This window comes from Macaca nemestrina, chromosome 10, assembly GCF_043159975.1.
Source record: "Macaca nemestrina isolate mMacNem1 chromosome 10, mMacNem.hap1, whole genome shotgun sequence".
NCBI classification, from domain to species: Eukaryota; Metazoa; Chordata; class Mammalia; order Primates; family Cercopithecidae; genus Macaca; species Macaca nemestrina.
Window position 1 is genome coordinate 111214133 of NC_092134.1, and position 26076 is coordinate 111240208.

Consider the following 26076-nt stretch of genomic DNA (forward strand, 5'->3'; position numbering starts at 1 on the left):
TATTTAGTTGAAAATTATTTGATCTTGTTTGTGGGTCTTTTTGTCTTTATGTTTTTCAACTAAAATTTTTGGCTATGCATCATAGATACTGGCATTCAAGGACTTTTCCCATTCCATAGTGGCTCCTCTTCACTGACCCAGAATTTTTGTGATGTAGTAAGTTATAATTTTGCTGAGACACATATTCGAATTGTGTGAGCTCTGCGAATGGTGTGCTCACTTAGCTGGGGAGAGGACCTAGCTGGACATGCAGCATTTCAGCGTGGCTTTGTTTTGAAGTCATGGTGTGTTCAGTAACTCTTAAAGTGATAAAACTTTTTTTTGTGTGTGTAAATATTCTTGAATAAAGTGTCCTGTTAGAGTTGTGTTCTTTATTTTTGAGAAACGTCGGGGGGGGGGGTTGGAGATTGTTCATTCCCATGGTAGCTCTCTAAGAAATGTTAAGAACATGCTATATTAATTGCTCCAGCCAGGCAACCTTCATTCTTAATATTTCATTACTGTCTTTATAGCCACATATTGCTTCTATAATAAATGTATGAACTTTGTTATCTGGAGTCATATGCTGACAACTGCCCAATTTATATTGCCAACAGATCAGTCCTCTGAACTCAGTATTTCTGTGTCCATTTGCCTATCTGACACTTTGTAATTTTTCCCTGTTCCCCAAAATCTGCTTCTCCTCTAATCTTAGCTGTGTGAGTTGATGGCTTGATCAACTAGAAGGAGTTGCCAAAAATCTTGGAGAATTTATCTCCTTTTTCCTCATAGCTCACGTCCAGCTCATCAGCAAGTCTGCTCACTTCTCCCTTTAAGGTAAATCAGGAAACTGACCATTTCTGCCATCTTCATCCAGGCTGTATAATCTTTCATCTGCATTACTTACTACAGTAGTAATTACTTCTTCCTCACAGGTTTTTCTATTTCTGCCCTCTCCAAGTCTGTTCAACGTAGTAAATTCAGTGATCCTGTTCTGATGCAAATCAAGATGGTTATTCCTCTGCTCAGAAGTCCCCATTTGTTCACATCTGGTGGTAAAATGTCCTTACTGTGTCTACAAAGCACTACAGAATATCCTTCCTACTTCCTTTGACATTTTGACTCCATTACCTGCTCCTCTTTCCCTCGCTAGCTCCAGTCTACCTACCCTAGCCTCCTTGCTGCCCCTCGCTAGCTCCAGTCTACCTACCCTAGCCTCCTTGCTGCCCCTCAGATATCCCAGGCACACTTCTGCAGGGCTTTTTGCACATGATCTTCCTACTGCTTGGGATGCTCTTTCTCCAGATGTTTCAATGGCTCAATTCCCAACCTCTTCCATCTTTTTATTTGAAGGTACCCACAGTGAGATCTGCTCTCACCTCACTACCACTTCCCCTTTCACACTTCTTAGCTCCTTTCCTTGCTTAATTTTTCTTAATAGAAGTTAGCACTTCTCTGACAAGCTATGAAGTTTTATTTTGTCTCTTTCCTACTGTTACAATGTAAGTTCCATGAAAGTAAGGATTTTGTCTGTTAGTTGCTGTATTCCTAGTGTGTAGAATATAGCATGTAGTAGGTATATAAAATATTACATGTAGGTTTACTAAGTATAAAATGAATGTTAGGTCTTTAGATGTAAGCATGTAGTTGGTGCTACTTTTGAGAAATCACACCTCATACATGCAATATATAAGGTAGAAAATTTAGAAAATGCAGGTAAGTCAGAAGGAAAAAAATAGATCTTCAGAGAACTGTTACTAGTATAGGCATACCTCAGAGATATTGTGGGTTCTGTTTCAGACCACCACGATAAAGTGAAGATTGCAAAAAGGAGGTCACACAAATTTTTTGGTTTCCCAGTGCATGTAAAAGTTATGTTTGTCCTATACTGTAGTCTCTTCAGTGTGCAGTAGCACTGTGTCAAAAAGAAAGTACACACCTTGATTAAAAATTATTGCTAAAAAATGCTAATAATCGTCTGAGCCTTCAGGGAGTTGTAATCTTTTTGCTGGTTGACGAGGGTGTTACCTCAGTGTTGATTACTGATGATAGATCAGGGTGGTGGTTGCTGAAGGTTGGAGTGGCTGTGGCAGTTTCTTAAAAGAAAACAACAGTAAAATTAGCCAAGTTGATGGACTCTTTCTTTCATGAAAGATGTCTCTGTAGTGTGTGATGCTGTGAGATGGGATTTTACCCACAGTAGGACTTTTTTCAAAATTGGAGTCAGTCTTTTGAACCCTGCTGCTGCTGCTTTATCAACTATAAGTTTATGTAAAATTCTAAAGGTTTTGTTGTCATTTCAACAATGTTCATAATATCTTTACCAGTAGAGTCTATCTCAAGAAATCACTTTCTTTGCTCATTCATAAGAAGCAACTCGTCATCTATTAAAAGTTTATCCTGAGATTGCAGCAATTAGTCATATCTTCAGGCTCTACTTCTAGTTCTCTTGCTATTTTCACCACATGTGCAGTTACTTCCTCTGCTGAAGTTCTGAACCCCCTCAGAGTCATGTGTGAGTGTTAGAGTCAGCTTTTTCCAAACTCCTGTTCATGTTGATATTTTGACATCCTCCCATGAACCACAAATGTTCTTAATGACATCTAGAATGTGGGGAATCTTTTCCAGAAACTTTTCAATTTATTTTGCCCAGATCTGTTAAATGAATCACTATCTATGGCAGCTATAGCCTTCTCAAAATGTATTTCTTTCCTTTTTTTTTTCTGATAAGGAGTTTCGCTCTTGTTACCCAGGCTGGATTACAATGGCGCGATCTCGGCTCACCGCAGCCTCTGCCTCCCAGGTTCAAGCGATTCTCCTGCCTCAGCCTCCTGAGTAGCTAGGATTACAGGCATGCACCACCATGCCCAGCTAATTTTGTGTTTTTAGTAAAGACGGGGTTTCTCCATGTTGGTCAGGCTGGTCTTGAAATCCCGACCTCAGGTGATCTGCCTGCCTTGGCCTCCCAAAGTGCTGGGATTACAGGCATGAGCCACCACACCCGGACCAATGTATATCTTAAGACATGAAAGTCAAAATTACTCCTTGATCCATGGACCGTGGAATGTATGTTATGTTATCAGACATGAAAACAACATTGATTCCTTTGTATATTTCTGTCACAGCTCTTGGGTGACAAGGTGCATTGTCAATGAGCAGTAATATTTTGAAAGAAATCTTCTTTTTCTGAACAGTAGGTCTCAACAGTGGGCTTAAAATATTCAGTCAACAGTGCTGTAAGAAGGTGTGCTATCATCCAGGCTTTGTTATTTTGTTTGTAAAGCACAGAGTAGACTTAGCATAATTCTGCAGGGTCCTAGGATTTTCAGAATTGTAAATGAGTATTGGCCTTAACTTAAAGTCATCAGCTGCATTAGACCCTAGCAAGAGAGTCAGCATGTCTTTTGAAGCTTTGAAGCCAGGCATTGACTTCTTATCTCTAGTTATGGAAGTCCTAGATGGCACCTTCTTCCAATAGAAGACTCTTGCGTCTACATTAAAACTCTGTTGTTTAGTGTAGTGAGCTTTTAGCTAGATTTTCTGGCTAACTTGATGCAGCTTCTACATTAGCCCTTGTTGCTTCATCTTGTTCTTTTATGTGATGGAGATGGCTTCTTTCCTTAAACCTCATTAACCAGCTTCCGCTAGCTCCCAATTTTTCTTCTGCAGCTTCCTCACTCTCTCAGCCTTCACCGAATAAAAGAGAGTTAGGGTCTTGTTCTCGACTAGGTTTTGACTTAAGGGAATACCACTCAAATCTTGTGCACATCAGCAATAGCATTTGTTTGCTTATTATTCATGCATTCACTGGAGTAGCACTTTCACCCCCCACAAGCTCAACCTCTTCCACTGTAAACATCTCTCATCAGAGAAATACATGTTTTACTTTCTATGAATCTACGTTGATGCATTATCATCATCACCCAAAGTTCGTAGTTTAGAGTTTACATTAGGGTTCACTCTTGATGCTGTACATTCTGTGGTTTTTGTTGGTATGTGTTTGTTTTTAAGAGACAGGGTCTCTCTCTCACCAGACTGGAGTACAATGGCACAATCTCATAGCTCATTGCAGCCTTGAACTCTTGGGCTCAAGCGACCCTCTTAGCCTCCTGAGTAGCTGGGATTACAGGCGTGAGTCACAGCACCCAGCTCTATGGGTTTTGTTAAATGCAAATGGATCCACCATTTTAATGCCACACAGAATAGTTTCACTGCCCTAAAAATTCTCTGTGCTCCATCTCCTCACTCACCCCTTCTTTCGTTGTTGTTTTAATACTGTGGCAGTGTTTCTACTATACATAGTCTTTAAAGTTTGGTTGGATTATTGTGTGAAACCGTCTGTGCCTGGTTCTCTTTGGAGAGGGAGCTCTTTGAAAATATTCTATATTTTTTTCTTTGGAAATTGATTTTGTTTAGATTTCTTTTGGCATCAGTTTTTAAAACTTCTCATTGAAAATCACCTGTTTTATTCAGTTTTTAAAATTCATTTGCATAGATTAGGGTCAAGTAGTTTTTAATAAAAGTGTAATACAGCCTGTTTCTGTTGTAATTTTCTAGTTTTGTGTGATTTTATTTCCTCAGTTTACTCTTTTATTATCTAGGGGTATATTCCTCCCCGCCACCCAAAATCAGCTTTGGACTTTATTCCACTTTTTAAAAATGTTTCTGCTTTTTTGTTTTTTGGTTATTTGCTTTTCAAATTGGGAAAATTTTCTAAAATTTCTTGAAGACTGAATTTTCCTTCAAGCACTGGTTCAGTCGTATTTGGTTTGATATTGTATTTTCAGTATTATTTGTGATAAGTTTTATAACTTTAGTTTGATTTGCTTTTTTAACTCAACAGGTACTTATAATAATATAAATAAAACTTGTAATGTTCTATATGGCTCTTGCAGGCTCTTTGAAGTAGTAACTCTTAAGGGATCTGTCAAGGCTAAGCTACATAAGGTTTATGTTAAATTGGTAACATAGGTTTCTCTTTTCAAATAATAGAAAGAATGTCTAATGAAGTTGTTTTTGGAGTCACTTTAACTTGTAATAATTTAATGTAACTTTATAATTTGAATGATTTAAATTGTTACATTTATAACTTCAGCATGTTTGGTTCAGATCTGGATTTGAAATGGAGAGCTGAGATTCAAGTGAATTCTCCAGCAATAGGCAAGGGGAACTTGATATCTTTGGTTCTGCTGAAGTTTTTATTGTTAAAGAGTTAGAATTTGGTATCCTTTTTTTTGTTGCTGAACTGTGATCCTGTGTTATATTTAATACATCTATAGTAAACTCAATAAATAATATAGAATTTTCCCTCTTTTGTAATTCCATTGCTATTGGCCTAGTCAAGGCAAGCCACCTAAACTTTACATATGCTTCCTAGTTGATATCCTTGTCTTGAGATCCTACCTTCAATTCACCAGTCCTATTGTCTGTGATGTCCTTTTCTTGAAACAGCTCTCAGTATATGATTTCTTTCAAAAGTTTTAAATTGTTCAGAATCTTGAGCATATCTGATGCTCTCTAAGATCATCTGAACTATCTTTTATTCGTTCAGCAAGATATATTATCTACTCTAGGAGGTGCTGTACTTAACATTAGGGTTATAATACCTAGGGGACAAATGTGATCATTACCACATGGAGTCTATAATGTAATGGGGAAGAGAGTGGGGAATAAGCAAATACAGATATGATGGATGTTAAGAAGGTGAAGTACAGGATGAAAAGAGATTGTAATGCAGGATCCATCCTAGTCTAGAGAGTTAAGGCCAACTTCCGTAAGAAAGGAAGAACTTTAGTTAAGACCTAAAATATGAATGAGATTTAGCCAGTGAAAGGGGGGAGGGAGGAAGAAGAACAGAAGGCTAGGCAGATGCTTGCATGTGTAAAGGCTCTGAGAAGGAACAGATTTTTGGTTTTTTACAAAGAGCCTTTTTCAAAAACTGTAAAGGTCATGTGGATGGGTGATGAAGCTGGAGGGGGTAGGTCTTTGTGCACCATTTGAAAATTACTTTTTCCCAGAGACATCAGAAATGGTACAGATAGATTTAAGCAGGGAACAACTACAGATTTTTAGTTAAAAAAATCACTTTGATTGCAGTGTGAAGTATGGTTTGGAGATGGCGTATGGATGTAAGGAAATTAGAAAAGAGTTGCCTGTAGTCTAGGTGAATGATTATGGGAGCCCTACTAAGGCAGTGGCAGAGGGACTTGAATCGAGTAGCTGGATTTGAGAGGTAAAATCAGCATGGCTTGGTAACTGGATGTAGGAGTAGAGGGTAGAGCTGAGAGTGGTTTCAGGTTTCTTGCTTGAACAATGGATGGATGGCAAAATCATTTATTAAACGAGGGACCACTGGGGCAGAAGGAGGTTTTGGGAGGATGGAGTAGGATGAAGAGCTCAATTTTGTACTGTTGGTTTTAATGTGCCTGGGAGACATCAGTGTCTGGTACCAGGTGTTAAGGTAAATGGGTCTGGAGCATGGAGAAGTTTAGCCGATAGAAATATCACCTGTATGACCACTACTTGGAACCATTAGAGGAGATGAGAGTATAGAAAGTATAGAAAGTGAGAGTATAGAAAGCAGAGTAGAGAAGCCTAGGACAGAATCCTGAGGAACTCTGACATTTAATGTTTGGAAAATAATGGCTAAAAATACGGTGTACTTACTAGAATCAGGCATCATTTGAGTGTTTTATACATATGCAATCATTTAGATTGTGCAGCATCTTTGTGAGGTAGATTCTATTACTCCTATTTTACAGGTGCTAAAAACAGGTGAGAGAAGCTAATGGAAAAATTGCTAGTAAATAAGCAGCTGGAAAAATGGAAGTTTAGTGTTAGGAAAAACAAGAAATGTCTGTAGAGCAGGAGTGTGCCTTCTTGTTGAAGGCTGCTGCTAAGTCAACCAAAATGAGAGCTATAAAAGATGTATAGCTTTAAAGGATTACACCGACAATTGCTAACTTCAGCTAAAACAGTTTTGGTGGAAATGGAATGCAGGTTGATGAGGTCTGAAGAACTGGAGACTGAAAACACATTTGAATTTGTGTAATGCTGGAGGGAAGTAGTTGTCACAGAAGAATTAATTTTTCTTGTTTAGATTGGGGATGACATGAACTTGTAAAATGATGACTTAAGCATCAATAGAGAGGGAGCAGCTCTCTGTTAGAAGACCTTAAAGGGGGAATCCTAAAGGAAAGTTTTGTATGAAGGCAGAGTTCAGTAGGATCCAGGGCACAGGTAGAAGTGGGGGGTGGCAAGGGGATACCTTCTTCACTTAGTAAAGAAAGGAAAAATGAAAGGATAGGTCTACATTAGATGATGGAAAGTTGTAGTTCCCAGCTGATGCTGCTTTTCTTGAGTCAAAGTTAATAACATTTGGGAGTAGATATGGAGGAATATTTCTTTATAGTTTTACATCCCTCTGAGGACTGCATATCCTGGTAATGTTATCTGCTCATTCTTGTTTCTGTAGCAGGAAGACTTCTATACCTTTTTATTATAAAATATATGGCTGAAACAATATATTCCATGTAAGTTATAACACATAATAAAGCAAGCACCAGAACCCAACTCTCAACTCAAATAGTATGTTCCTAACAGAGTTGGGGCTCCTTTCTAGTGTGGTACTTTCTGTTTCCTGTAACCATGACCCCATGACCCTGAAGTTTTCCCTTGCTTTTAAGAGCTTTTTTTTTTTTTTTTTTTGGCTGCCCTGTTAGAGTTGCTTTTTTTGTACGTTATAGTAAGTAGTATCATGCTATATGTTCTGCAGTTTGCTTTTTTCACTCATTATATTTAGTGTTTTTATATCAATGCAAGTGCCTGTATTTTATTTGGTTCTCTCTACTTAATTTTAGTCTGTAAATAGATGGATGCTTGAGGTTTTTTTTTGGTCGTCGCTATGAAGAATTTTACTTTGAGGAGTATTTTAGGTGTTACTGAGAATCAGGGGTAAGATTTTTTTTTTTTCAGGGTATATCATTAGGCTGTAGGACATGCTTATGATTAACTTCATAGGTGAAAATACTGAACTGTTTTCCAAAATTATTGTACCAATTTATACTAATACTGGTATTATTACATAGGAAGGCCTATTCTATAGTTTTATAAAGACTTAATATTAGTCTATTTTTTCAACATTATTGAGGTATAATGTACTTAACACAAAGTAAACCCATTCTAAGCATACATTTGTTTATAGTAAATTTGTAGAGTTATCCAGCTTGTTAGCACAGTCTCATTGTAGAGTATTCCTATCATCCCCTCAAGGTTCTCTTTTGTGCTCTGATTTACTTTCTAGCTTTATAAATTTGTCTTTTTTGGACATTTCACGTAAAATAGTCTTTGGCATCTTGCTTCTTTTACTTAGCATAATATTTTTGAGGTTTATCCATGTTATATAGCATATACCAGTATTTCATTTTTTTCTGTTGCTGACTAGTATTCCATTGTATATGTGTACCCATTTTGTTTATCCACTTACCAGTTGCTGGATATTTGGATTGTTTTCATTTTGGGATATTACGCTGCTGTATACATTTATATACAAGTCTTTATGTGGACATGTTTTCATTTCTTTTGGGTAGATACCTTGGAGTGTAATACTTTACTATTTTAATTACTGAGGCTTTATAATATGTATCTGGTTGTGCAGGTTCTCCACCTTGTTCTGTTTCAGATTGGTCCTTTCTCTTTCCATATAGATTTGAGTTAAAGTCCCATGAAATGCCCCCCCTCTTTTCTGTCAGTGTTGCTCATCTGGGAAATCTTTAAAAAAATTTTTGCTCCTTTAAATTTCCTGTAGGACATTGCATATTGTTTGTTATAATATTTATTTTTGTCTGTTATAGGTAATTATTCTAAGTCTTTCCACCATATTATAAATGTCTTGAAGTTGGTTGTTCATCTGTTTGATACTCACTGTGCTATTTGTGTAATATGTTTGAGTAGTGAATGAATATTAACAGAGAAATCCTATTGGCTCAGTGCTATTAAAACCAACAGGCCTTTCTGATCTTAGACTTTATAGGGGTAAAATTGGGACTCATTTCTAATATAAAAATTGAATTTCTGGCATTAGAATTGAATTTTTAAATGCAACTTAATATAACTTGTATTAATACTCTTTCTTCTTTTTCTTTAGGCAAGTACTTTTTTGTGTATGTATAGTAAATAGCGATAAGGTCTTAAACCTCTTCTGTGTTTAAGAAATACTTATTTTCACATATTTATACTTAAACAGTCACAAAATTGATGTTTTCTTATCCTATTTGGTAGGAAGCAGTAGAGAAATATGAAGAAGTGCTACATAATTTGGAATTTGCCAAGGAGCTTCAGAAAACCTTTTCTGGGTTGAGCCTAGATGTGAGTATGTTTTCTTTGCTTTTCCTGAAACCAGTTTTAACCATTGATCTTGGAGAAAATGTCAAGTGTGTCAGTGTCTAATAATGGTGTTTGGTTATTCTTCGTCTAATTTCTGCTGATATTTTATTGGGATGGAGGGTTGAGGATAACTGTTGGAGAACTAGTTTTTTTTCAGATTTCTGTAGTCTCAAGGGAGAACACAAATGGCATCTGAATATGAGACATTGTGAATAAAGCATTAGTTATCTAATGTATGTTATTTAATTATAGAATTATAGAAATCATTGAGAAAGGGAATCAAACTTTTGACAAGGTATATTTATTAAAGATATTTTAGAATATAGGCTTGTAAATTTATATAAGATAGGCTTCTTTCACATTATTTAACATACGAGACGCCAGAGTTGGTAGTCTTGAAAGCATGAAAATTATTAATGGGAAAATTAATGACTCACATTAAATAGAGTTAAATCTGGCCCCACTACTTGTTAGGTTCTCTATGTTGGCAGTTCAAACTTTTATCTCTGACAAATTTAATCAGTAATATGAAGTCTTAAACACTTCTCAATGAAGTATTCTTTACTTTTTCAAATCTTAGCATTAGAAGATCCTTTAAAGGTCATGTTCCAACAATTGCAGAAATCTTTAAATAAATTCATTCCTGGAGTGGAGAGCATGCCTCATAAGATAATCTCTTCTATTTTTTTTGATATTTTCATTTAAAAAAATTATATATGTTTTTTATTGTATTTTAGAGACAAGGTCTCGCTCTCTCACCCAGCCTGGATGCAGTGGTGTGATCGTAGTTCACTGCAGGCTTATAATCCTGGACTAAAGGGATCTTCCTGCCTTGGCCTCCCAAAATGCTGGGATTACAGATGTGAGCAATCGCCCTGGCCTATTTTTCTTTATAGTGAACTAAAATTCTCTTCTCCATTCCTCTGGAATCAAAAAAATTATTTTAGGCTGGAGACATTTACCATCTTAATTCTTGGCTAAGAAGGATTACAAATATAGTTAGAAGTATACTTTTATGATGTTTAAAATTTTCTGTCTTCTGTCTTTACTCAGAGTTACCCAATAACAATTTAGTTTTTCATTCAGGTCTGTATTTTTCTAATGTATTCTTTTCTTTTTAGATTAAAAATGTTTAAACGATGCCTACCTTGTACCAGGCACCTATGTGGTTCCACTTGATTTTTACAATAGTCTGGGAAGTTGCTGTAAATAGTCCGATTTTACACATCAGGAATCTTTTTTTTTTTTTTTTCTTTTTCGAGACGGAGTCTCGTCCTGTCGCCCAGGCTGGAGTGCAATGGCGCAATCTCGGCTCACTGCAACCTCCGCCTTCTGGGTTCATGCGATTCTTCTGCCTCAGCCTCCCAAGTAGCTGGGATTACATGCGCGACTTATTCTTCTTTTTAAGAAAACTTAAAAAAACTTAAAAAAAAATTCTTCTTTTTATTTTAGGTTTAGGGGTATATGTGCAGGTTTGTTATAAAGGTAAACTCACGTCATGGGGATTTGTTGTTTAGGTTATTTTGTCACCCAGGTACTAAGCCTTGTACCTAATAGTTATTTTTTCTAATCCTATCCCTCCTTTTACCTTCACCCTCAAGTGGCTCCAGTGTGTGTTGTTCCCCTATATGTGTCCATGTGTTCTCATTATTTAGCCCCCACTTATACATGAGAACATGTGGTATTTGGTTTCTATTCCTGTGTTAGTTTGCGAAGGATAATAGCCTCCAACTCCATCCATGTTCCTGGAAAGGACATGATCTTGTTCTTTTTTTATGACTGCATGGTATTCCATGGTGTATATGTACCACGTTTTCTTTATCTAGTCTATCATTGATGGGCATTTAGATTGATTCCATGTCTTTGCTATTGGGAATAGTGCTGTAATGAACATATGCGTGTATGGTAGAATGATTTATATTCCTTTGGATGTATACCCAGTAATGGGATTGTTGGGTCAAATGGTGGTTCTGGTTTTAGCTCTTTGAGGAATCGCCACACTGCTTTTCACAATGGTTGAACTAATTTACACTCTTATCAACATTATGTAAGCATTCCCTTTTCTCTGCAACCTTGCCAGCATCTGTCATTTTAAAATTTTTTAACAATAGCCATTCTGACTGGTGTGAGATGGCATCTCATTGTGGTTTTCATTTGCATTTTTCTAATGATCAGTGATGTTGAGCTTTTTTTCATATGCTTTTTGGCCACATGTATGTCTTCTTTTGAAAAGTATCTATTTATGTCCTTTACCCATTTTTTAATGTTTATTTTTCTTATAAATTTATTTAACTTCCTTATAGATACTGGATATTAGATCTTTGTCAGATGCATAGTTTGCAGAAGTTTTCTCCCGTTCTGTAGGTTGTCTGTTTACTCTGTTCATGGTTTCTTTTGTTGTATAGAAGTTCTTAAGTTTAATTAGATCTAACTTGTCAGTTTTTGCTTTTGTTGTGATTACTTTTGGCATATTTGTTACGAAATCTTTGCCAGTTCCTATATTCAGAGTGGTATTTTCTAGGTTATCTTACAGGGTTTTTATAGTTTCAGGTTTTACATTTAAGTAAAAGGAACTTATTCAAAGTCATATGGCCAGTAAGTGGTACAGCCAAGATATGGCCCTAGGTGCTTTTTCTCTATACCATGAAGATAGTGTCTTATCTGTGTGTGTGTGTGTGTGTGTGTGTGTGTGTGTGTGTGTATGTGTGTGTTTTTCTGCTGTAGTCTAGAGGTAGCTCCCAACTCACCAAATTTTGTTAATATCCATGAAATTATTTTTACTTGCCTGTGTTTGAGATTTACTTTCATTTTAGGTGACATGAGAAAGTACTTTGGAGGTTGTCTTACTGAATCAAGACCCTAAAAGGTGCTTGGCAGTACTTTTGAGTTTTTTTTTTTTTTTGTGGTAATTTTTGGGCTCCTCTTTTAAGTTTTTCTTTTGTCAGACATGTTCTATGATAGCCAGTTTTGCAGTTCGTGGAATTTCTTTTTTCCCTTCAAAGTAAAGTTGGAAGTCCTTCTTTTCGACCTTGTCACATTCTGCTTTGTCCTCATGAGTTTTGTCCCCTGGTAGGGATTCATCATTCTGAGTCTCGATTAAGAAAACCAATTTTATTGGCCAGGCGCAGTGGCTCACGCCTGTAATCCCAGCACTTTGGGAGGCTGAGGCAGGAGGATCACGAAGTCAGAAGATCCAGACCATCCTGGCTAACATGGTGAAACCGTGACTCCACTAAAAATACAAAAAATTAGCTGGGCGTGGCGGTGGGCGCCTGTAGTCCCAGCTACTCGGGAGGCTGAGGCAGGAGAATGGCATGAACCCAGGAGGCAGAGCTTGCAGTGAGCTGAGATCGCGCCACTGCACTCCAGCCTGGGTGACAGAGTGAGACTCCGTCTCAAAAAAAAAAACAAACACACACACAGAAAACCAAGTTACCAATTTTATCGTACTACTGATTAAGAGTGGTTTACTTCTTCTGTTTTCCTTTCCAAACTGGTCCTTAACTGGAAAAAGAGAACAATGTAACTTACCTTTCTAATTTTCATCTAAAGAAGGAGAAATTGGCTCTCGTCCGTGGCTTTTCATGACACCTGATTGTGATCTGGGAGACTTTCTTGTTACTTGATTTTATTCAACAAAAATTTGAGGCCCTCATATTTGTCAGACTCTGTGCTGAGCATTAGTGAATATTGGTGAACAGTAGATGTAGTCCCTGTCATCGTGGACACAGATAAATAAAAAATAGCCAGGGATGGTGGCTTACATCTGTAACCCTAGCCCTTTGGGAGGAGGATTGCTTGAGTTCAGGAGTTCGAGACCAGCCTGGGCAACATAGGGAGACTTCATCTCTATAAAAATAAAAAATAAAAAAAACAATTAGCCAGGTATGGTGACATGTACCTGTGGTTCCAGCTATTCAGGAGGCTGAGGTGGGAGGATTACTTGAGCACAAGAGGTCGAAGCTGCAGTGAACCTTGGTTGTGCCACTGCACCCCAGGCTGGATGGCATGATGACACTCTGTCTCAAAAACAAACAAAAAACCCAAAAATACTTTGATAGGGGAAGTTCAAGGTGGCATGAGCCCATACAACCACCCAGTCCTACCTTGGGAGACTGGCCAAAGATAAATCTGAGATAATCATGTGGTATAATTGTCTGAAGATGCCCTGCGAATCAGTTGCTTTTGCTTATACCATGATGAAACTCTGTCCAAGAGAATCCCAGTGTCTTGGAGAGCTAGGAGTGCCACCTCCATCCTCTTTCCTTCTCTCAAGCAGGATCAGAGAATCCTATAGTTTTGGTAAGTGTTATTGATGCAGTCTATACTGAGGTCTTGGAAAAAGCCTTACTGAGCCTTTCCCATCTGAGAAAATGTGCTTGCTCATGCAACCTTCAACCAGTCTATTTCTCATTCTCAAAATTTTATCTTCACTTACTATCTTTCTGCCCCTAGCAGTAGCACAAATCAAAAGTTGCTTCCACATGCCCTAGGAAGGGATTAATTATGCCACAGTGAATCTTTTTCATGAGATTTCCCCCCCCCAATTTTAATGTGTTAGGATTTATGAACATCTCTTTTATGTAATTTAAAATATTGATGCTATATCAAAGTACTTTGACCCATCTATAGAAAAAAATCTTAGTTTTTTTTTTTTTTTTTGTATTTTAATCTTCATACCTTGCGAAATATCCAATATGACGGAAACGTTACAATCAGAAAAACTATGGAGGGAAAAGACTTTTTAGGTTTCTTAATGGAAAGAGATAGTACTTTTTAGTTAAATGGCAAGTCCAGAATAGTACTTTTTAGTTAAATGGCAAGTCCTTTCTGGGACCCATGAACATTATGTCAGACTTCAAGGTGTTATAGTTCTAAGCTTTAGAGTAGATCTAGGGCTGCTCAATCTATATACACACATTGTTGGAGGGGAAACTTTTTTTTTTTTTTTTTTTGGTGGGGGACAGGATCTCACTTTGTTGCCCAGGCTGGAGTGTAGTAGCACCGTCACCGCTCACTGCAGCCTTGACCTCCTGGGCTCAAGCGATCTGTCTACCACAGCCTCCTGAGTAGCTGAGACTACAGACACACACCACCATGCCCAGATAATTTTTGTATTTTTTGTAGAGATGGGGTTTTGCCATGTTGCCCAGGCTGGTCTTGAATTCCTGGGGTCAAGTGATTCACCCTCCTCGGCCTCCCAAAGGGCTAGGATTACAGGTGTGTACCATTGTGCCTGGCCTGAGGGAAAACTTAAGCTCCATTTATTTTCTGTATCTGTTTTGTCAGCTAAATATTGGAGGATATAGCTCGGTCCAGACTGACAGGGCAAATTATTATTTAAAATTTTTTAATTTTACTTCTTAAACAAAAATAGCATGTTTGCTGTGACTGATTTTTGGCATTACACTTGGAAGACATTTTATGTCCGTTAGCTTTTCAGTTCCTTATGCTTTAGCCAGTCGTCTTTGGTTGATTGAAAATTGACCTTTTTAGTTCAAATATATTTTCCCCTGGAATATGAAATGAAAATAAAAATCCTAAAAGGTCCAAAAAGGACTGATATACATAAACGTGAAAGAGTAAAATGTTGAAATGAATATGGACGTCAGTGATTGGTACTTCACTGCTCATCATGGTGATATTAGCAGTACTAGACATATCCTGGATTTGGGAGTCAGATATTTGACCCCCTTGGCTCCAGTTACCTGAGACAAACCAGTTTATTACTCAGTGACTTCTTTAGCTCAAAAAGGAGACAGACTAAACTGATAGTTTGACAGTCATAAGATTTATCATCTAATCTCAGCTATTTGGGTTTAGACTTTGTAGAACACGTATTTCTAACATGGGATGGTAGAGAATTGTTACCCTTAATTAGCCATTTGTTTTAACAGCTACTAAAAGCGCAGAAGAAGGCGCAGAGAAGGGAGCACATGCTAAAACTTGAGGCTGAGAAGAAAAAGCTTCGAACTATACTTCAAGTTCAGTATGTATTGCAGAACTTGACACAGGAACACGTACAAAAAGACTTCAAAGGGGGTTTGAATGGTGCAGTGTATTTGCCTTCAAAAGAACTTGACTACCTCATTAAGTTTTCAAAACTGACCTGCCCTGAAAGAAATGAAAGTCTGAGGTAAGCTAATGAAAAGATTTTCCTGAAATGAAGCGCTTGACACTTTAGCTTTTTAGCAGTGTGTGTGTGTGTGTGTGTGCGCGTGTGTTAGAGAGGGGGAGAGAGAAATTAAGAAAGTATTAATTTGATTCAATATGGAAACTTTGGCTGGCCCAGACTCTGACAGGGTTGACAGATTGTCTGAAAGGAAAGTGAATTTGAATGGTCTCATTAACATGCTGCTTTATTGTAATACTGATTTTTAAAAAAATGTCTGAGCATCAAATTTTAATCCTGTACAAGTATAATATTATATCTATTTCTAAAACTTTTAAAATAATTTTTTCAGAGTTGCCTTCTTTCTTCTGCTATACTTAAGTAGAGGTAAATAATATTTAATGTGGCCGGTATCATTAAACTTTCAAAATAAGAATTATTTGGTGTTCTTATTATGCTGTGAATAACTAGTGAGAAATACATTTGATAGTTTAAAATATTAAAGCCTGCAAATTGGGGCTGTCTGATTTTTTTCCCTCACAGTGATCCACTGCTCTTTTTGTTTTGATGGAGTAAATCAGCTAGGGGACAGATGCTTTGCTCTTGCTTTGTTAGATGCAGGCTATTCCAGCTTTGTATTTGTTAGCCATACTAAAGTACAGTCAGATTTCAACAGTTACTAGAAGTCAGTCTCTGATCAGAGAGAAACCTAATAGAACTCTTAATTGCCTATGTATAGCCATATATTTTTAAATTCTCATGCTGATAGTCTACTCCATCATCATCATCTGTACATTGCTTTCTTTGCTTTTGTGGGTTCAGGGAATGTAGCTTCACTTTAATATATGAAATGTAAGCAAAACATAACTTGTTAAATAAGCTGCTTTCTTTAAAGTCAAATGTGGCTCTTAATATTTCTATTCCAGTGTTCTTTTATCTAGGGCATACACCTGAACTAATGATACTACATTGGCAGCTTTAAACTCTTTTTGGTCTATTCTTTAATAGTTTTATTTGCTAAAATCCATATTTTAGTTGTTTTAAGGAAAAATTCTCACATTTGAAATCCTCGAGCAGGCATTTAGTCACCGTGTATACATTTCAATTTTTTTTATTTCCAAAGAGCAAAAAGACAAAATTAACATTTGAATGTCTTGTCTGTTAATGGGTTATATTGCATAAATTGTGCTGCTCCATATATATGTACTTCTAAAGCCACTTTGTTCTGCTGCTGCTTTTCCTTGTCAGTGTTGAAGACCAGATGGAGCAGTCATCCTTGTACTTTTGGGACCTTTTGGAAGGTAGTGAGAAAGCAGTGGTAGGAACGACATGTGAGTTTTCTCTACTCTGGACTTATGCAGTAAATACTAAACTTTATGTCTAGAAGTTTAGTATGATATTGAGGGTCTAAACTGTGTCAGTCCATCAGAACTTACATGTCTGACAATAGTATATTCATTGGGAGAATGATCCCTTTGTTTAGTTCTGTTAAAAGCAGCTATTGTATAACCCTAGTCACTAAAATGGAATTCAGGGAGAGTTTTGAAGTGGCAAGTCAATATGATTTGGAAATAGAGCTAAGTGCTGGCTTCAACACTAGCTTGATCATTTTGGGGTTCAGTTTTCTATTCTGTGTGGTAGTACCTGTTCTATTTAAGAATCTTAAGTTCACACAGTGTTAATAATCGAGGCTTATCTACTAGATCAGCCTAAGAATGTATGAATGGTTTTATAGTCTATTGAAACATTGTTGTCTATTGATCCGGAAGTGGTCTGTGGAAAGACAGTTCTTTTGGCTTGCTAAATAGATTTTGGCCAAATGACCAAATACAAATGACTGGACATGAAGTACATAGCTTTGTGTACTAGCTTAGAGTAATGAAAACTCACTAGAAGGTAGTAAATATTTTTGTTACCAGTGATTGCTTCGTTGAAAAAAAAAAAAATCCAAGTATCTGTAACTATCTTAAGATTTCTAAGTTCGTTCAAGCTTAAATCAAAATTAAAAGTTTATTTCTTGGTTAGAATGCAAAATGAGTTTAGAAAATAGTTTGGCAATATTTTAATAAAATGAAGCACACACAACACGAAGCAATTGGTCTTCTAGTACCTAAGATAAATGAAGACATGTTCATGTAAGTACTTGTACATGAATGTTCATATTAGCTTTATTCAGCTGATAAATCGATAAAATGCGGTATACCCATACGGTGGAATCTACTCACCAATAAAAAAGGGACAGAGCTGTTGATACATGTAACAACATGGATGAATCTCAAAATAATTATGCTGAGTGAAAGAAGCCAGACATAAAATGAGTGCATATTGTATGATTTCACTTATATGAAATTCTAAAAAAGACATAATGGAATGATAGCAGGTTATTGGTTTTCAGGGGGTCAGGGGAGGAGATTAATTGCAAAAGGGGTAGTAAGGAACTTCTTGGGTTGATGAAAATCCTCTGTATCATGATTCTGGTGGTAACACAACTAAATATCTGTTAAAACTGTACAGTTAAGATAGGATAATTTTGCCTGTAAATTATATCTGAAAGCTGATTTTTTTTTTAAAGACAAAATCTATGTCATAGTACTCCTATGAAAGGAATAATATACTCAAATGAAGTACGGAAACTCTGCTTAGTTTGGGATTATGTTTTTAATGGATATTCAAATAAAATGACTTTAGACCTATTTGTAGTGTAGTGACTTCAGCATCATTTTAAGGTTTTTCTTGATCATCAAATGGTCAGGTGGTAGGAATGACAAACAGCGTAACTCGAGTAAAATCTTCATGATGGAATTTTGTAGTTTAAAAATACTTCAGAGTTTGTACAAGATAGGGTTTTCTAAAATAGATGAATAATATTAGTAATCTAATAGAGATTGTCCAATATAGGACTTTCTAACCCAACCTAATAGATAGATTTTGAGGAACTGACTTTTACTTCTCTAAAGCCTTAATTATTTGGGGAAGATAGAGTGGTTGCTAGTTGTGATGTCTTGAGAGCAGATAGGAAAAATGATTTATTTCTCATCTCAGAGAATAGATGTATGCTTTTGTGACATATTTGATTAGGGTCTCTGATTTTTAGTCATTTTTCAAATGGTGGAAATGGAGGTCCAGAGAAACTAAAGTGACTTGCTGAACTTTTGAGATTCTGATCTTGTTAAAATTCGTATTGATTCAGCATAAAATAAAGATGGACTGCATATTTACTTTTCACGGTACTGATAAGTTCTCCAGTCAGTACCATGAAAATGTAAACTGTTGTAAACTATTGTAACGATGTATTGTGTACATCAATGTAAACTATTGTAACGATGTACTACAACTAGGATAAAATTAGGATTTCCCAGTAATTTTCAGTGAGGTCATGTGACAACTAAGTCTTAATCACTCTTTCTTAGACAAACACTTGAAAGATCTACTGTCTAAATTGCTGAACTCAGGCTATTTTGAAAGTATCCCAGTTCCCAAAAATGCCAAGGAAAAGGAAGTACCACTGGAGGATGAAATGCTAATACAATCAGAGAAAAAAACACAATTATCGAAGACTGAATCTGTCAAAGAGTCAGGTTTGTTGTGACCTCTGAAAATCCTTATAGTGGTTGCATTTTTTAATACCCCAAATGAGTCACATATTGTACAATGATTGCCTTATTTTAATTTGTAAGGTTCTACATGCATGGAAATCTTTACTTACTGCAGGATAAACCTAGGTTTATAAAACATCTGTAGGCTTTATCACCATGATTTACAGAGTGAATCTTATTAGAAATATTAGTTTGTACTTTGTCCCAAAAGAATACATTGGTTAAAAGGAGGCATTTATGGAATTTCAGTAAACTTCTCTGTTAAACTACTAGTGGGATAATTCTGTTTAAAATTGTTTACAGTGAAAGTTATGGTAGAATCCAATACTGTAGTAGAATGAGGATGTAATTAACCTAAGGTTGAAATATTGATTCAGGGGAAAAAAGTGCTAAAGTCAGTAAAGAAAATACACTTTTAAAATTACCATTTGCCTGGGGAATAAATATTTTGAGCAAATGGCACTTTTGCTTTTGTTTACCAAACTTGGATTTATTAACTATCTCTTCTAAGGAGGTAGTCCAGGCAGGGTTCTGGTAGCCATAAGCAAGAGTCAAACCATTTTCCATGTTTATTTCCCCTTAGTTCTTAATACAAAGTCCAGTACTTAAGTATCTCCACTCTCTTATCCCCTCCTAACCTTAAGCTGGCTTGTAAGAGGTTTTTAAGGGCTCTATTTCAAGCTGAGATGACCAATTTTTACCCCATGGGACATGAGCTATAATGCTAACTTGAAAAAACTGTGTTTTAGGGTAAGAGGAAATAGTCTTATTTTCAATCAGATATCAGTTTGAAACTGAAACTTGACTGTTGTGAAGTGTCTTACATAAGGAGAGCTACTAGTTTGAACTAGCCTTAGACCACATGCTTTGGACTAACAAGCAATAGAATTCCTCTTGCCATCAATATACTTGATCGTATTGCCCTTTTTCTGTTATGAGTCTTCTGAAATATGTTTCTAGAATGAATTATAGTTGTAATCTGTCTAAAAACTTATAGTTCCCGTAGTGTTTATTCGAATTCTTTTTTTCATCCCAGAGTCTCTAATGGAATTTGCCCAGCCAGAGATACAACCACAAGAGGTAAGATACTGAAGGACAATTTGCTGATGTTGATTTTTCAGCCTTTTGTATAGGGTTGTGGTTGGAAGCTAAGGCTCTAGAGCCAGACTGCCCGAGCTTGAACCCTGGTTCTGCAGTTTACTAGCTTAGGGACTTTGGGCAAGAAGTCTGGTCCAGCTGTGTCTGTTATTCCTCATATGTAAAATAGGGATAATGATAATGACTAATTCATGGGGTTATTGTGAGGATTAAAGAGGTTGATCTAAATTCTAAATTACTTAGAATTTGACCTGGCACACTGACTGCCCAAGTGTTAGCTATTTTTGCCTCCTGTGTTAGAGGAACTTTAAGATGCACAGGACTTTGCCGTCTCCAGAATTTACTCACATTGGTAGCAGAAAAGGGTATTTATTCTCTTTCTGAAGTGACATTGAAATTCATGGGAAGCTGAAAAGAACGGGAGATTCAAAAACAGTGTAATTGATGTATAGGGGAAATAAAGAAAACACTGGTAGCTTAGGAAATGTAAGGTTTAAGGTTACGTAATTTAACTTTGAAGTTGAACTATCGTCTGCCTTTTAATGTTTGAGGGAGTCACCTCAGGAGAAGGGTCCTAAGGCTGGCAAAGGCAGAACAACCTTGGTAGAAGAGTCCGAATCAAGCAATTGTTGCCAGTCTTAGGCAAGTCAAACAGAAATTGCTACTTTTGAAGTAGCGAAGTCTGTATTTCTGTTAATTGAGGAAAAAAGAATGGACAGAAAAGTAGGAAAGAGAAGTAGGAAAGTCTTTTCAAGTAGAATAAGGACAGAAATTTCATATTAGTGCAACAACTTAGATCAGTGGACATAGCAATACTAATAGAGTTGAATATTCGCTTCAAGGTCTTCTATGAATTTTGTGACTTAAGTGCATTGTTTCTCTATCTAGTTTCTTAACAGACGCTATATGACAGAAGTAGATTATTCAAACAAACAAGGCGAGGAGCAACCTTGGGAAGCAGATTATGCTAGAAAACCAAATCTCCCAAAACGTTGGGATATGCTTACTGAACCAGATGGTCAAGAGAAGAAACAGGAATCCTTTAAGTCCTGGGAATCTCCTGGTAAGCACCAGGAGGTATCCAAGCCTGCAGTTTCCTTAGAACAGAGGAAACAAGACACCTCAAAACTCAGGTCTACTCTGCCAGAAGAGCAGAAGAAGCAGGAGATCTCCAAATCCAAGCCATCTCCTAGCCAGTGGAAGCAAGAAACACCTAAATCCAAAGCAGGATATGTTCAAGAGGAACAAAAGAAGCAGGAGACACCAAAGCTGTGGCCAGCTCAGCTGCAGAAAGAACAAGATCCAAAGAAGCAAACTCCAAAGTCTTGGACACCTTCTGTGCAGAGTGAACAGAACACCACCAAGTCATGGACCACTCCCATGTGTGAAGAACAGGATTCAAAACAGCCAGAGACTCCAAAATCCTGGGAAAACAATGTTGAGAGTCAAAAACACTCTTTAACATCACAGTCACAGATTTCTCCAAAGTCCTGGGGAGTAGCTACAGCAAGCCTCATACCAAATGACCAGCTCCTGCCCAGGAAGTTTAACACAGAACCCAAAGATGTGAGTTGATCTGTATCATTCTGCTTCTGTCAGTGTAGGCATAAATAAGGTGTTGTGGTAATGACTTTTTAGTTCTCTCTCTTTTTTTTTTTTTTTTCGAGATGGAGAATCACTCTGTCACCCCGACTGGAGTGCAGTGGCACAACCTCCGCCTCCCGAGTTCAGGCAGTTCTCCTGCCTCAGCCTCCTGAGTGGCTGGGACTACAGATGCAGGCCACCATGCCTGGCTAATTTTTTGTATTTTTAGTAGAGACGGGGTTTCACCTCGTTAGCCAGGATGGCCTGTATCTCCTGATCTCGTGATCCACCCACTTCACCCTCCCAAAGTGCTTGAGATTACAGGCGTGAGCCACTGCGCCCGGCCTTAGTTCTCTTCAAAACCCGTGTGAAGTTAATGTATGAAATATTTCACCCTCTTTAGTGGGTAGATTTATTATTTTCCCTTGAAAACTGGTAGCTAATCTAGTCTGTCTTTGAGCCTAATCTGAGATGAAATTTCTGCAATTATAAAATGTTGTTTTAATGCCAAAATTTTAACAACATAACATGATATGAAAATAGTAGATAGTTTAGACAAGACCATAGTGTGAACAAGTGAGTAATGTAAATGCTTGTCACAGGATGGGTGATACTGTATTTCATTTGTTGTCATTTACCTGCTATATGAGTAACTTTTTCTGACAAGTTATATTTTTCTATATTCTCTTGCTTCTCTTCTGCTCCTTTATGGTCACTCAGTTTAGCCCAGGTCTTTATGAAGGTGGTTTATAGAGACCTAGGTTGGTTGCGGATACTTCAGTGTTGGGGGAAGGATTTGAATTAGTTCTCTATTTCCATTTCAAAAATGAGAATTTTTCCAAAGATAGGAAGAGTGTTGGCGTTAAATATTTTGTAGTTAGGTTTTGGAGTACAAGATTCAGTTAAAATATAAGGCCACATTCTTTTAAGCATAAATAACCTATTTCAGGTAGATAAAACTTACATTGAATAATTCTTGGGTACAGTACTATGTTAGGGTTGCCTTTTATTGTAAATTACTTATTTACTACTATTTATAACGTAAACTTGTTACCACGTCATTTGCTGAGATGTATGAACTTGTGCTTCCACTGATCTCTTATCTCTGTGGAGTAGTCTTCCTTGCACTTTTTTGCCATTTTAGCTAAAGGCTTTCTGATAAACCGTTGGCCCTCTAATAATGTGAAAAACATTTTGCTTGGGGAAAGCAAAGCATTGCATTTTATAAGTAAATTACCCTTGGCTTAATTCTGCTATGGAAACAAAATTTTAGAGTTATGTGGCTGTTTTGCTCCCCTTTCTCCTTTCAAGTTGCTAATATTAATTTTAGCTTCTTCCTGACCCTGCGGAAGATTAGCAGCTTTATTTTATTAACCAAATGTCACACAACCGTAACTGTAATATAACTATTTTGAAAAACATATTTTAAAACCCAATTTAATATCTCAATAAAGCTGCTTTTAAAAACGTGGTTTAAAATTCCAGTAGGTATAGCAATGCAGAACCTTTATCATACCAGAATATTATCATGCTATTTGATGAATTGCATTTAAAATCAGGGTTGCATATTTGGAAAGGTCAAAACATATTTAATTTGCTTTTGTGGCACAGATAGCATTATATTGAAGTTGCAGGGTTTTTCATTTACTGAGAGGAGAGGATACTTCTATGTGTAATATAGTATTTTTCTCTCTGTCTTGGAATCTGAGCTGTCTAGAATATTGACTAAGTACAGTCAAATGCAGAATAGAGTTCAAAGCCAAAAGACTAGATAACATGAAATTAATCACTAATGTTCATACCTTCCTCCTGAAAGAGTCTCATATGTATTCACTTACGGTCTCTTAACTCTATTTTATCTGGTACCTTTGACAAACTTAGCTGTGTATCTTCTTTGAGAATTAGAAGGTGGAGAAGAGGAGCTAGTGGAGACTGGCATGTTGACAGCTTTAAAAAGTAACTGTAAATTGGTCTAATTCAGGATGTGTAGCAATTTTAAGCAATTTAGGATGAATATCAGTAGCCCCCAAGAGTGTACTTACTTTATAACAAAATATAGTGTATCCCCCTCAATTTTAGGGTATGTGCATGTATGTATTTATATATGTATTTACATTTTGATTTCTGAAATCAGATACATCTTAAAAATGGGATGTATATTTAATGTGGTAGTAGTAATTTTTGCCCTGGAAAAAAAAAATCATTGGTATGTCTCATGGTCATTGGTGTGTTATACTAGAGGACATATGGTAACTCGTGTCCATAATGAAAACACTCGTAACAAGGAGGTTCTGCTGGATCTTAATTTTGTGTTTTAGAAAGAGTTCCATGAAAATTGTGAAGGGGAAAATCTGTTTAAAGTTTGCTTATTTAGAAACAGTATTTATGAGAAAATTCTTTATCTGTGATAAATGAACATTGCTGTTTTTTCTTTTCCTTTAAGATGTAGTGATAAGCTGTTTCCTAGACTAGGCTCTTGAATTTGAATTTCACTCTTACACATTATGGGTTTATCTTGTAGGTGCCTAAGCCTATGCATCAGCCTGTAGGTTCTTCCTCTACCCTTCCGAAGGATCCAGTATTGAGGAAAGAAAAACTGCAGGATCTGATGACCCAGATTCAAGGAACTTGTAACTTTATGCAAGTATGAGTCATTTACAAAATCTTAAATGATATTCATGGGGATTCTAATTGGAAATATTACAGTGAAATTATTGTTAAGAGCATTGATTATTCTGTCAAGTCCTGGCTCTGCTGCCTCCTAGCTCTCCTAGCCTGGAGTTTAGGCAAATTACTTGATTCTGCCTCAGTTTCTTTATTTGAAAAATGAGGATTATTGTTCCTACTTCCTAAGTTTGTTAGAACAAAAAAAAAATGAAGTAAGCATGTGAAAAGCTTAACTTGCACAAGTATCATTACTGCTATAGATCATCAGTACTGAGAACTGTGAGAACCTACTCTATGCTTGGTATTGTTAGGTACCATTGTAGTATAGATACAGAAAATAAGACATTCATTGCCTTCAAGGAATTTATATTCCAGTTGTAGAAGATTGTAAATTTCTGTTAAATCAACAGTTAAATGATAAATTGTGTTATACAATATATTTATGTTGTGAGAAACACAGAATTTGAGAATAGTGTGAGATTACTGAGGGCTAAAGTAGTCAAATAAGTATTTTTGTTTAGTAAAAGATCCTGAGCTTTGAATATAGACATGGGTTTAAATTCTGTTACTTACCAGCTGTTTAACTGACCTCCAACACTTATTTGCAAAATGTAGGAATTGCCTATACCATCAGATTACTTGAAGATGAAAGAACTAAAATGCTCCCTGCAAATGTGTAGCTTAAGTGTGCAAAATACTGGAAACTTTTCTGGGAGAACCGAGATAGGCAGAAGAGAGTGATTTCTCATCATGGAAGTGTTTTAACAGCATGAGCTAGTAAATGGTTGAGATAAATAGGTGCTCTTTGGTTGGGTGTAATAAAAATGGGGGTTCTGATTAGACTAGGATTGATGGCTATGTGTAGGACCTTAGTAAGGTCAAGAATTTCTTTTCCAACTTAGTCCTTAGATTTACTGTTGTAGTTTTTTTGTTTTGTTTTGTTTTGTTTAAAGACAGGGTCTCACTCTGCTGGCCGAGGTTGGGGTGCAGTGGTGTGATCAAAGCTCATTGAAGCCTCGAACTCCTGGGCTCAAGCGATCCTCTTGTCTCAGCCTCCTGAGCATCTGGGACTACAGGCACATACCACCATGCCTAACTAATTCTTTAAAAAATTTTTAGTAGCAGCAAGGTCTCGCTTTGTGCCCATGCTGGTCTCAAACTCCTGAGCTCAAGCAATCCTCCTACCTAAGCCTCCCAAAGTGCTGGGGTTGCAGGTGTGAGCCACTGTGCACAGCCTACTCTTGTGGGTTTAGCACTCTACACAGCCTTAAGGTATGGCAGTTACTTTAGATTTTAATTTTAATTCTTAATTTCTTTTTCTATGGAGACTATTTTTGGCATCTTGAGATAGTGATTAGCTAGATACCTATAGCTTTAGCTAGATATCTGTAGCTAATAGACTATAGGCAGCATCATGAATAATTTAGTGGTAATAGCTTTTAAATGAGTAATCTCTGTTTCTACTCTATTTAAAATTGTATCTTTAGGAGTCTGTTCTGGACTTTGACAAACCTTCAAGTGCAATTCCATCGTCACAACCGCCTTCAGCTACTCCAGGTAGCCCCGTAGGTATGTAATCATTCTAAAGACTTGGAGCAAACGTCTTGAGCTAACAGCTGTTCGTTGTTGTTGTTGTTGTCTTTTCAAATGATTTTA

General features: G+C 36.8%; 1 protein-coding gene across 50 annotated transcripts in view; it reads left to right on the forward strand.

Moving 5' to 3' along the window:
• Positions 1 to 26076, forward strand: part of LOC105484188 (caprin family member 2) — a 45766-nt gene that overhangs the window by 4608 nt on the left and 15082 nt on the right. For 43 of the 50 annotated variants that reach the window (XM_071071933.1, XM_011745630.2, XM_071071934.1 and 40 more), the window contains 8 exons: positions 9259 to 9345; positions 15261 to 15499; positions 16724 to 16806; positions 18886 to 19053; positions 20108 to 20151; positions 21058 to 21735; positions 24275 to 24397; positions 25908 to 25989. In XM_071071933.1, coding sequence (XP_070928034.1) covers positions 9259 to 9345; positions 15261 to 15499; positions 16724 to 16806; positions 18886 to 19053; positions 20108 to 20151; positions 21058 to 21735; positions 24275 to 24397; positions 25908 to 25989 — 1504 coding nt within the window. The remainder of the gene's footprint in view (positions 1 to 9258; positions 9346 to 15260; positions 15500 to 16723; positions 16807 to 18885; positions 19054 to 20107; positions 20152 to 21057; positions 21736 to 24274; positions 24398 to 25907; positions 25990 to 26076) is intronic. The other 7 variants (XM_071071950.1, XM_071071951.1, XM_071071952.1 and 4 more) reach the window with 2 other exon arrangements.